The sequence below is a fragment of the Brassica napus genome, chromosome C7, assembly GCF_020379485.1.
Source record: "Brassica napus cultivar Da-Ae chromosome C7, Da-Ae, whole genome shotgun sequence".
Taxonomy (NCBI): domain Eukaryota; kingdom Viridiplantae; phylum Streptophyta; class Magnoliopsida; order Brassicales; family Brassicaceae; genus Brassica; species Brassica napus.
Genome location: NC_063450.1, coordinates 33,504,100 through 33,516,228, shown reverse-complemented (window position 1 = coordinate 33,516,228; position 12,129 = coordinate 33,504,100). Strand labels below are relative to the sequence as shown.

Here is a 12,129-nt window from a genome sequence, read left to right as displayed (position 1 = left end):
TTTAGGTGGTACTTAAACGTTCGCTTAATCAACAAATCAAACATAAATGAAATGATTATTCTAGACTGGTTTTTGGAAAATCGGTTTAAACACTCAAAAAAAATTTCTAGCCATTTTTGAACATTGGAAATTTGTTATACATTTTTTACAGCTTATAACCAAAAATTGCAAACTGAAAACATTGAATCGAAACAGTGCCGAATAGAAAATAAAATTTAATAACTTTCTTTCCCGACCGTTTTCGAAGAAAACCCTAGAAAGGCGGCTGCACGTTTTTCCCCGACGTCCGGTGCTTCTGGCCGGCGTCAGAGGTCTTCTCTTTACCTCAATCTCGTTTTCTCTTTGTCTCCTCGACGATTTCCGTTATTCCCGACGATATGTGGGATGTCTCTGGAGCTCAACGGAGGTCCCCGGTGGTACTCTGTCCGCGACGGAGTGAAGCTGGTCAGGCCGATGGCGAATCTGGAGCAGACGCGAGCCGTGTGAAGCGGAGGTCTCGAGGTGGGTCGGCTCTTAGGGTTTTGATTGCGGAGCTTGACGAGCATTTTCCCCTTGTCTCGTTGGTTCTCATCGCGGAGGCAGTGGCGCGTGGTAGCGTTTGGTGTCACTTTACTTGCAGATCTGGAAGCCAGACTTGGTGACGGCTTGATACTCAGATATGGAGGCAGAGGGGCCCGTGGTGGTGTGTGGAGCTGTCCCGGCGTGGGGGTGGTTCAGCGCTGTAGCTCGCCCAGGTGTACTTCGGAGGTGCTCCTTCGGAGACGTACCAGAGCAAATAAGGAGGACGGGTGTTCACCGGACCGGCTCTTTGTGTTGTGTGTACTGAACATCTCTAACCCCGATCTGAATCGTCTATGGTCTGGTTAGGAGAGGGAAGTGAGGTACTTCACTTTGATCAAACGGTGCTTCGTCATTGGCGTGAAGGCGGCCAGCAAGAGAAGTCTTTCCTCTGGTTCTCGGAGGTGGAACGTGGCGAGTCTCAAACTCTTTCGCGTGGTCTGCGGAAGATGTCATGTGGCTTGTTGTTTAAACGCGTTTAGTGGCAACGCATTCGCAGTACCGACTAGTGACACATCTGGTAGCGTTGCTACTTCTTCTACTTGCAGGGTTTCGGCTCAATGTGGATGGAGCCACTGTCTCAACCCGACTTTCACAGTTTCAAAACCATTGATTATAACTTCTGTGGTCTTCCTTCGCGAGAGTATACGTTTCATGGGCGATGTAGCAACTGGATGTGTTTTAACAGTCTCATTCTTGTACCAGGATGCTAGGTGCTTCAATGGACTTTCACTATAGGAGTCACATAGGTTGTGGTCATGTTTTGTTAACTGTTTTTGTTAGTGATAGAATTAGGTGGTTTAAGAGACGGTTTGTTCCGGGTCTTGTGATGAACTTGTTCTCGCAGTAGTGAAAAATACAATAATGTACTTTAGGTTGCGTTGGATCCGAGTGAGAGATCACCTAGTGAGTGTTCCAGGGTGTTGCTAAGATGCATTGTTGTATGTGTGGTTAAACTGGTGTGGTCAAATGTTTTATACCAATTTATCGGTTAATGAAATAGTTGAGAGCAAAAAAGAAAAAAGAAAACATTGAATCGAAACAAAAATTATAAACCGGATTGGTGAAGATTATTATGGAATCAATTTCTTTTAGTAACTAAAAAGGCCATATAGGCCCAAGATTATGTTATATATATGGGGGCATCGTAAAATTTGGCCCATTATAGTTCTAAGAAAGAAACCCTAGTTCCGTCCCATATAATTCATTTCACTTCCCACTCGACGCAGCTTTCGTTTCCGCAACTCTCTTTGCTTCTCTTCTCTTCTTTTCTAACTCGACTTTGATCTCCTTACAATGGTATTTCCCCCCTCTTTATGGATTCGAATCTCAATTATGATCTGTGTTTGTTCAATGGGTTCACGAATCAAGCTCTTACTTTGTGTTGTGTCTATCTATGATTGTAGGCGTCGGAGAAGAAGCTGTCGAACCCAATGAGGGACATTAAGGTCCAGAAACTTGTTCTCAACATCTCCGTTGGTGAGAGTGGTGATCGTCTCACTCGTGCCTCCAAGGTCCCTTTTGTTTTTCTCTGATTTAAATCGTAGCCATGTTTTTTAGTACAGTGTTTCTGAATCGTTGTGTTTGGTCTTTATTAGGTTTTGGAACAGCTCAGTGGACAAACCCCTGTTTTCTCCAAGGGTATGTTAATGTCTTCGTATATTAAAGTTTTTAGTTTTCATTTTTTATTATTTTGTTAATAATATGTTTTATTGATTTTGTGTAACAGCGAGATACACTGTGAGGTCTTTTGGTATCAGGCGTAACGAAAAGATTGCGTGCTATGTCACTGTGAGAGGTGACAAGGCAATGCAGCTTCTCGAGAGTGGTTTGAAAGTTAAGGAGTATGAGCTTCTTAGGAGGAACTTCAGTGACACTGGTTGCTTTGGATTCGGTATCCAAGAGCACATTGATCTTGGTATCAAGTAAGTTTTTTTTTTTTGCTGTTAATTTGGCTTACATTGGTGCTTTATTCTGATAGAATATTGTGTTTGCATGTAATAATTATTTTCCCTGCTATGTAGTCATGTGGAGTGTATATGTTGTGGATTTGATTATAGATGAGAAGTTCATGTTTTTCCAATGTTAAATTTGGGTTTGAAGAAATACAAAAAATTAACTGGTTTTGTATAGTTATAGGCTGGATATTAGAGAATATTTTTGGCTTGAAACTGATAAGACTTGCTTGTTTTTGTTGAATGTTAGGTTTAGGTTTTGATATAAGATGATCACTTATTGGTTTGATAATATATGAAGATATATACCAGTTTTTTGGAATTTTCAGATTAGTTTTTATAAAATGTTTAGACTTAAACTGTTTTATTTGTGGAATGGCAGATGCTTGTTTTTGTGATTCTTATCTCTCTTCATTTTGTCTGTTTAGGTACGATCCATCTACCGGTATCTACGGAATGGATTTCTATGTTGTTCTCGAACGTCCAGGATACCGTGTGGCTCGTCGCCGTAGATGCAAGGCTCGTGTTGGTATCCAACACAGAGTGACCAAGGATGATGCAATGAAATGGTTCCAAGTCAAGTATGAAGGAGTTATCCTCAACAAGTCTCAGAACATCACTGGCTAAAACCAAACTTCAATCTTTATTGATTTTTGTTTATTTATTTCAAAGTTTCAGTTTTCACGATTTTCTGGATGTTAAAGAATTTCTTGTTGTAGTAAAACCTTTTTTGACATCAGCATGGTATAATCTAAATTTCCAAGAACGTTGGAAGTGTTTTCTCTTCTTCGAATTTAATGTCTTCATTTACAATAAAATCGAAGCAGCTCCCTTGACTGAAATCTCGCATGTTTTCGAGCTACCCAACTTGCTAATCTCAAGATTCTTAACAGCCAGAAAATTATGGTCAGCTTTTGGTTTAACTAAAAAATTCATTTGTTTTGAAAAGAAACAAATCCCAGTTCAAATGAAATAAATTTATCGAATTCTAACTAAGTTTGACAAGTAAATATATTTGCCTAAAGAACAAATTTGTGGAAAATTTAGCCAAGTATAGCAAATTTGATTAAATTTGTGGTTCAAATTTTTTTTTTTGTGTTTCAAAAAAAAGAAGAAGCAAATTTGTGTACAAACAAATATGTTTAAAATAAAATAAAATTGTTGTAATATATTTATATTATAATAGTTAAATATTTAATTATTATGCAAATTAGGGATTGAACTGAAACATATTGAAGTGTGTCAACTTTAAGTTTATTGGTCGCATAAAACAAAAATATGAAAACAATTTTAGTAAATTTATGGACAAAATAAATAAATCCATGGTTAATAAGTCAACTATTTTATGTGACTTTGATAGAAGAACTTTTTTATGATAAATCATAACTTTTCATTTCTTTTTGTTCAACTGAAAATACAATAATGATAATGTTCTAAGTGAACTTTTTGCAAACAAATAAATCATGGATTAAATAGACATCAAACCAGCACTTAAAATATAATAAGATTTATTATAGTAATAAAATGATAAATTTCTATAACAATTATTAATACTAGAAAATATGAGATTTGAAAGGATACGAATTATATATGATACGTTTTAAAATCATTTATAATAGATTTTTAGACATCATATCTTCACATATTGTAATTTTATGCTTAATTTTATATTTAAAATTATATTATCTAGAATGTATTTAGTTATTTAGATTGATTTTAATTATATTAATATTACTATTTTTCTTACTATTGCAGATAATATTAAAAAAATATTAATTAATGCATGTTAATATATTAAATAATCTGATATGTTTTAAAACAATATTATGAGAAATCTTCTAATTAATATGAAAGTTAACATAAGTTTTTCAAATAAACAACACTAAAAATTTATTATTGTGAGGAATGCAATGGGTATCTGACTAATATTAACAATTTCTCAAATTAATGGACATTAAATTAACTTATATTGGATAACTAATTGGTATGTCACTATTGTGGATTCTCTTACTTTTAAAGTTGGTTTCTTGCTGTATATAAACCCTATGCCTGCTTATATATATATGCTCAATATCACATCTAAGCAGCCACGGGCTTAATTCATACTTAATATAATTTCTGAAATTCTCTGATAAAAACTCTAAAGACCCAACAATGGCTTGCAAACTCCTTTGCTTCCTCATCCTCGTGACCTTCGTTTCTCAAGGTATTTATGTTTCTTCATGCATTTATATCTTCTTCTTTTTCGGGTGCACTTCATGCTATATACCATATCAAACTTATTATGACAAAATAATGTTCATTAGTAAGTTTTGACCCATGTAATGATTTTATAACGTCATTCTAACAAAACTCTAGTCTAGATGTGTTCATCATATATCAAATCAAATTAGGACTTCAAGAAAGGAAACAAATAAATATTTTTCTTATACGATTTTTGCTTTAAACAAAAGAAAATGATAAAATATATTGCCTTTGAAAATTTGGAAGGATATGGGTGCGACCGTAGCAATCTAACTCTGAAACAATCAAAGACCGGCAACTTGTATAAGGACGTAACAGAGTGGGAAGTGAGAGTGACGAACCCATGTCCATGCGATTTCAAGAACGTAAAGTTGACGTGCACCGGTTTCAAATCGGTCTTACCCATTGATAAATCGGTGTTGTCGAAATCTGGTAAAGACTGTCTCCTAATCAACGGACAGTCTGTCGGGTATAAATCAGACTACGTCTTCAGATATGTGTGGGCCACTAGCTTCAACTTCAAGATCCTCGATGCCACAAGCGCTTGCCCTTGAATTTGTTTTTAGCGCATGAAACTGATGATATTGATATCTAATCCAATATTATCCACATCTTTAACTTGAGATAATTCTTTGACCAAAAAAAAACTTGAGATAATAAAGCAATGAAGATAAATCCTTAAGATTGAACTAAGAAGAAGACAAAATTTAAGTTTTTTTAATAGTTACTTCTTTTTTTGTTAAAGACGTTTTTTTAATAGTTACACTGAAGCAAAGTTAAAAACAGAACCAAATCCTCAAAATCTATCTTTATTATGTCTCTCCCTTTTTTAGATAATAGAGTTATGGAAATTTGATACCATATCAGAAACAAAATCATTTTCAAGCAAGAACACTGATAGATTTATATAAACAGAAATACATCAAAAGGACACTGAATCAACCACAATAATTTTTCATATTCGATTGACTGAATAAATAAACCATTAACACAAATCGATCTTATGGTAACATTAATTTTTTTTTTTGTCAGCGGTAACATTAAAATTATATTTTGATATTTTATTAAAATTATTTTATAATGTAATGTTATATAGGCTTTATACCATCATAATTTATAATTATAGTTGCTCAAAAACATGAATTATATTTAAGAAATTTAGTCAAAATTTTCTGACACTTGTATTATACATATACCAAAATTCTAACTATATTAAGATAAACTCAATTCTTATAAATACTCAAGTTTTGACTGCTTTTGCTGTTACCATCTACAAATACTGGATCTACGAATAATAGCGGGTTTTGACATTTTACAACAATCACAAAAAACATTATAAACTTTTTTATACTATTCCAAATCTCGCAAAATCAAAAGCTTGTTCCAGCTAAGCTAATGTTTACGGTTGCGAGATGATAAATAAAAATAAAATTTTAAACTATATAAATATAAAAATAAAAATATTTTAAATGAGATAATACAAATAATAATATATGTATATATATTAGATTTTAATTTTATTATAAAACTTTAAAACAAAAGTATTTGCTATAATTTTTAGACATTAATATATGTATACATATATATAAACCCAATTTTCTTTTAAAAAAAATTGATACTTTGATTTTATATGTATAATTTTTATATTTATTATTATAATATAATTAAAATATTTTGATAATTACATAAAGTGTTAACATTGTTAATTTATTATTAAATTGTTGTTGTATTTAGTAGTCAACCAATCATAAGTACATTAATTTATAACCGCTATACTAGTCGATTTATATAAATCGCTTAATAACATTTTAAACTATAACCACTCGCATTCACGAACTCTTGCAGCCGTATCCGCAACCAATGCGTTTACACCAGTCAAACTCTCGGTATTACATCTTAGCAGCTGCAGTCTCAGTTCATACTTAATACAATTTCCTAAATCCTTTGATAAAAACTCCTCAGACCCAACAATAGCTTGCAATTGAAGGCAATTTCAGAACTTAAGAGTGCATTATGAACATAATATATAAGACTGAAATCTTAACTGATGGTTTAGCCGTTAGGTGAAAGGGATGTCAAATAGAAGAAGTTCCTTGGGCGTAGAATAAAGCTGCGGTAGAGTTGACTAAACATAGTATCACGATCCATACAGTATCATATCCCGTTCACGATGGGCCGTTTTTGCCTTCGGCCTAGGATAACGTCGTCCTTTAGACCCCTAATTCACTGACCGGCTAACAAGGTCATGGTCTAACTAATGCTACCAGACCAGAACAAAGTCAAAGCATTTTAAAACAAACATTTCATATATATATATATATATATATATACATGTATATTTGTGTTGATATGCATCATACATAGATGATAGATGTGTATATTTATGTTGATATGCACAAATTCATGTGTATATTTTTGTGATTAACGAATCATTTTTCAAGCAAGAGCATTGATAAATTTATATAATAAACAGAAATACATGACAAGGACATTTTAATAAACCTAAAGCAATCTTTCAATATTCGAATGACTTTGAATAAATAAACCGTTAACAAAACCGAGATCCTTCGGTCGTTAACATAAAAACAATAACCACTCACTCACTCTCTTATTAGTTCGAACAGCATCCAGCTTTCTTGACGGCAGAAACATCTTTACCGATTTCGATCTTGTCTCCTCTCGACGGGGCGTTAGCTGACTCGCTGGCTGCTTCCATGGCCTTTTTACTCACAATACTGTGGATCTGAGTGAGGACTTGCGCGAAAGCGTCCTCGACATTCGTGGACTCAAGAGCAGAGGTTTCCATGAAGCAAAGAGATTCTTTCTCGGCGAATGACTTGGCGTCCTCTGTCTGAACAGCCACGAGGTGGCGGAGATCAGATTTGTTGCCCACGAGCATGACTACGATGTTCGGATCAGTGTGGTTTCTGAGTTCTTTGAGCCACGTCTCCACGTTTTCGAATGTGGAGTGTCGGGTTACGTCGTAGACAAGAAGCGCTCCAACAGCTCCTCGGTAATACGCGCTAGTGATGGCTCGGTACCTATTAAAATGAATCCATTAGAAACATTGGTGAATGAATCACTAAAACAATTAAGAATTAAAGAAATGAAATTACACAGACCAATCTAGCTCTCTTACATACAAGATAAAAGGTTAAACTAATCGTTGGATCTAAGACAGAACCCATGTTTGTTTGTTTTTTTTTTCTAGCTGTACAAATACAAATCCAGATCTGTAAAGCCAATGAATGAATGAATCTACTATAATCAATTGACAAAGATCTAATCCAATCCAAGATAATGAGGACAATGGAGAAAGAGAAGAGACCTTTCTTGACCAGCAGTATCCCAAATCTGGGCTTTGATGACTTTATCATCAACATTCAAACTCCTAGTCGCGAACTCGACTCCGATGGTGGATTTGGACTCGAGGCTAAACTCGTTCTTCGTGAATCGTGAAAGCAGATTAGATTTTCCAACACCGGAATCACCGATGAGAACAACCTTGAAAAGGTAATCGTATTCATCATCTGCTTTGTAACCAGCCATTTGGATTCGATTAAGGCAAGCAACAAGAGGGAGAAAGATCAGAATGCTTCTTTTTTTTTTTTCAAAAGTTTTAAAACCCTTCACGAGATTCACGGCTTCGTTGTATCTCTGAGATCTTTTCGATTTCTACAGAGAGAGAGAGACGCGGAATTGAAACTATCACCGAAACGAGAAAGGGATAAAGGACTTGTGTTGTTGTGTCTTCTTAGAAAAGTTTGTTGAATTAAATTTACTAAAACACCCTGCTCACGCGTTCGGATCTTTAGCTAGTTGCTTCGTTGGAACGATGCCTATTTTCGTCATTTCATCAGATCTTATCTTTTATGTTATTTTTCAAAAAAAATCAAATGTTAAAAAAGAGGAAATGCGTCTGCCGGGAGTCGAACCCGGGTCTATTGCTTGGAAGGCAATTATCCTAACCGTTGGACTACAGACGCTTTTTTGTTTTCTAATCTCATTTCAAAAGTACTAATTCTCTTAATTGATACCTTTTCTCATTTCCTTGTAATTTTATCTTTTTACTTTCTTGCATTTGTTAAAAACCACCTAAGATTGTGCTACGATGAAAGAGGTTTGCAAAAATAACATTGCACAAGAATCTGAGTTTTATCTTTTTCGTTTCTTGTTGTGTTTCCTTAATCGCTTATTTATTTATTCAATGCATGTATCCCACATGGCTTCCTACGTATGCAGACCGTGTCTGACATCATATGGGTCCTAAGCACAAAATAATTATATGGTCAGGGGTATTGAGCTTCTCACCTTAATTCCTACCAAATGCTTTTGTAGCCAGCTGATCAAGGAAATAATTTGTCTAATAATTGGCCCTTTAACTTAATTTATCTAAGGCTCCAAGCACATGGTTTGAATGAAAAAAACGGATCAAGCGTTCCGTATCTAGCGGAACAAGAGCGGATCTAGCGGTATAAGTGCAGATCAAGCGGATCGAACGGTCTAAAATATTTGTTTGAATGGTGAAAGCGGATAAAAGATGGTTCAAATTATAATTTCAAATGTAAAAAAATTATTTCATTCTAGATACTATTTTTTTCTAAAAAAATAGTTAATGCAACAAATAGAAAATATATTATTCAAACACAAAATATATTATTGAAACAAAAACATAACATAACTTTAAATACAACATTGGTATGGTAAACAATATTACATATTATTTTTGTTGGTCCATAGTGAATTTGCTATTTGTTCTCTCATACTTGCCATCAAATCTCCGTCAGCAATATCTGGTGCGTCCATTTCATTTGTATCTGTCTATGCTTCGGTGTTTCCAATATGCGTTTGTCCCATTATTTTCGAAAAGCCATCATCTATAAAATTCAAAATTCTAATAAAATTATGCAGACCTATTGTAGCCAATACTACTTTTTTTTCACTTCAATATTATATCTTAGAAAATCACCAAAAATCCTCCATTTTTTTTTCTAAACTCAAAATATCATTTCAATAACTGAACGCAGAGATGCATGCCAACAATTAAATTTTTTTTGCTTGTTCAGAGGAGGAAGAGCATTTTCGAATTGCGACATATGATACCGAATGACCATGTTTCGTGAAGATTTATATGGAGCAAAAAAAATTTGTTTATTTGGATAGCCTGAAACAACAACATAATACTTATCCGGTGGTGGTACAGGAAATTCAAGATCATTGTTTGCGCCAAACTGACGTATCATAACAAGATCTTATAGCTCCATTCCAAACACATGTGAACCACTTTGTAATTGTGAATAAATATTTTATTAATTTTTCAACTGAACCACTTTGTAATTGTGAATAAATGATGAATGGAGAATGTAAAAGCAGTTCCTTCATTAAGGTGTGCGAGCTGTCTTTTTCTCACTCCCCGTTCTATGTCTTCCTTGCTTTCAATCAGGCACGGCCCTAAATCATCACTACATGTGTTCAAGTGAAAGTGACAATGACATTAACCGTCGCACCATAGTCAATATCTTCCTGAGTATTATTCTAAATATTCTGTTGGTTTCTTATTTTAGTCTTGTTCTTTTTAAAAAAAAATTAATCCAATTCCTTGTTTTCTTTACTTACAGCTTTATTGATTTCCATTTTTTTAGAACTATATACTGTTTTAGCTTAAACCATTCACCTAGTATCAACCATTGAACGAAACACTCTACTGTTTTAATCTTTTTGTCACACTATTTTCACTCACTTATCTGGTGATCTTAACACTTTGAGAATATCTAATTTACTATGTTCATATTCCTGCTTGTTTTTCTTCTCATCCCTACCTAATTTTGATATCTAACTTTTGACTTCTAAACTAAAACAAAAGAACCCCTAGCTATAAAACTCACACCAAACATCGCAGTAGCTTCCCCATGGGTACATCCGCCAATTAAACGAGCATCCAACTGTATTTTATAACACTTACTCTCTATTTTTATCAAAAACCAGATAATTTTGGGTATACTTAAAAATGCGAAATTTGAAAAAATTATTCAATTATATTTAAAGTTTTTATGTTATAAATGTGGATACACAATGTTGCATTTGAAATGTTTAGTTGTTTAATAAAAAAAAGTACTAGGATACAAACTCCAAAAACAACAAAGATGTAATCACATATAAATTGACAAAACAGATTTTATTAAGATGATATCGAGGTTACAAGATCAAAAGTATAAAGAATATATGAAACAAAGAGATAAACAAAGAGGTTGATATGATAAAGAGAGCTCGATGTGGAGTGTGTTGATGAACATGGTTTTGCGTCTTACTTCGACTTTCTTTTATATCCGTTTATCATGCTCATATCGCCTTACATCTGTGCTCCTATATCCTTATTCCTGATTATGTGAATCTTGGGAATTTTTTTGCCTCAAAATTTAGGACTGTGATATCGACTTCAAATTTGACAACTAATTTATATTTTTTTAGTAGACGACGATCCTATTTCCTCAATGTTTTTTGATCTCTTGGAAAATCATACCTGGGCCTATTGAGTACTCAGTGATCGGTTTCTTTCAGATCCAACCTCGAGATTAGATTTGAACCCAATAAAATTACCTTTTGTTGTCTATACCATTATTGCAAAGTGTTTTTTTCACATTCGAACAGTTAGAGTGGCTAATGTCGTTGTTACCCTTAATGAATGATTAAATTTATTATTATCTAAATATAAAAATGTATTTTAAAAATAAAAAGATAGTTCTTATATATTTTTTGTTGTTATTTGAAAATAATATCTTTTAATATATTTTAAAAATAAAAATATAATTATATATGTATTGCTTTGTTTTAAAAAATAATATATTTTAGTTATACAAAGTTAAACATTAAAAACAAAACACATAATTACATATTAATCAAGTAAAAATTTTACTCTTATATAGTCGGAAGAGAAAATTGAATAATTTTGAAAATTTGTTTATTAATAATGAATATAGTATGTAAAGACATTTTTATTATATATAACACATGTAAGTTTTCAATTTTTTTAACCCAATAACATATATCTTTTTTTGTAACCCAATAACATATATCTATATATATTGATGAATAACTTTGTCATATATAAATAAATTTGATAATCGATTTAAAGTTTTTGAGAACATAAACAATAACATATCATGATAGTTTTTATTAGTAATGCATGTAATAATAAGAAACTTAAAACTACTATGTCCGCATGAACGTACAAACCACTTAATTTAATAAAAGTAACTTAACCAGTCACATAAGATACTAAAGAGAATATATATGTGTGTTCCTCAGAAAAAAAAAAAGAAAATGTATATATATCTCTTATATATTAATTGAAAAACATTATAACATTGTTTTG

The 12,129-nt window shown here is 33.0% G+C and overlaps 3 protein-coding genes and 1 non-coding gene across 4 annotated transcripts; 2 read left to right on the top strand and 2 right to left on the bottom strand.

Annotated features, from left to right (window-relative positions):
- The first annotated feature begins 1,712 nt into the window (after positions 1–1,712).
- LOC106435887 (60S ribosomal protein L11-1) lies at positions 1,713–3,306 on the top strand. The gene is made up of 5 exons (XM_013876824.2): positions 1,713–1,857; positions 1,965–2,072; positions 2,157–2,199; positions 2,288–2,483; positions 2,942–3,306. The coding sequence occupies exons 1-5, from the start codon at positions 1,855–1,857 to the stop codon at positions 3,138–3,140; spliced, it is 549 nt and encodes a 182-aa protein (XP_013732278.1). The 5' UTR covers positions 1,713–1,854; the 3' UTR covers positions 3,141–3,306.
- A 1,270-nt stretch (positions 3,307–4,576) lies between these two features.
- Positions 4,577–5,372, top strand: LOC111211830. Its single transcript, XM_022713121.2, has 2 exons — positions 4,577–4,719; positions 5,004–5,372. Exons 1-2 carry the CDS (start codon positions 4,668–4,670, stop codon positions 5,309–5,311), a joined length of 360 nt encoding a protein of 119 aa, XP_022568842.1. The 5' UTR covers positions 4,577–4,667; the 3' UTR covers positions 5,312–5,372.
- Positions 5,373–7,189: 1,817 nt separating this feature from the next.
- On the bottom strand, positions 7,190–8,506 carry LOC106435899 (ras-related protein RABA1c). Its single transcript, XM_013876835.3, has 2 exons — positions 8,086–8,506; positions 7,190–7,798 (listed from the first exon to the last, which is right to left on the bottom strand). Exons 1-2 carry the CDS (start codon positions 8,304–8,306, stop codon positions 7,369–7,371), a joined length of 651 nt encoding a protein of 216 aa, XP_013732289.1. The 5' UTR covers positions 8,307–8,506; the 3' UTR covers positions 7,190–7,368.
- Positions 8,507–8,671: 165 nt separating this feature from the next.
- TRNAG-UCC lies at positions 8,672–8,743 on the bottom strand. Its single transcript has one exon. It is a non-coding gene; the product is annotated as a tRNA-Gly (tRNA).
- Between the last annotated feature and the right edge of the window lie 3,386 nt (positions 8,744–12,129).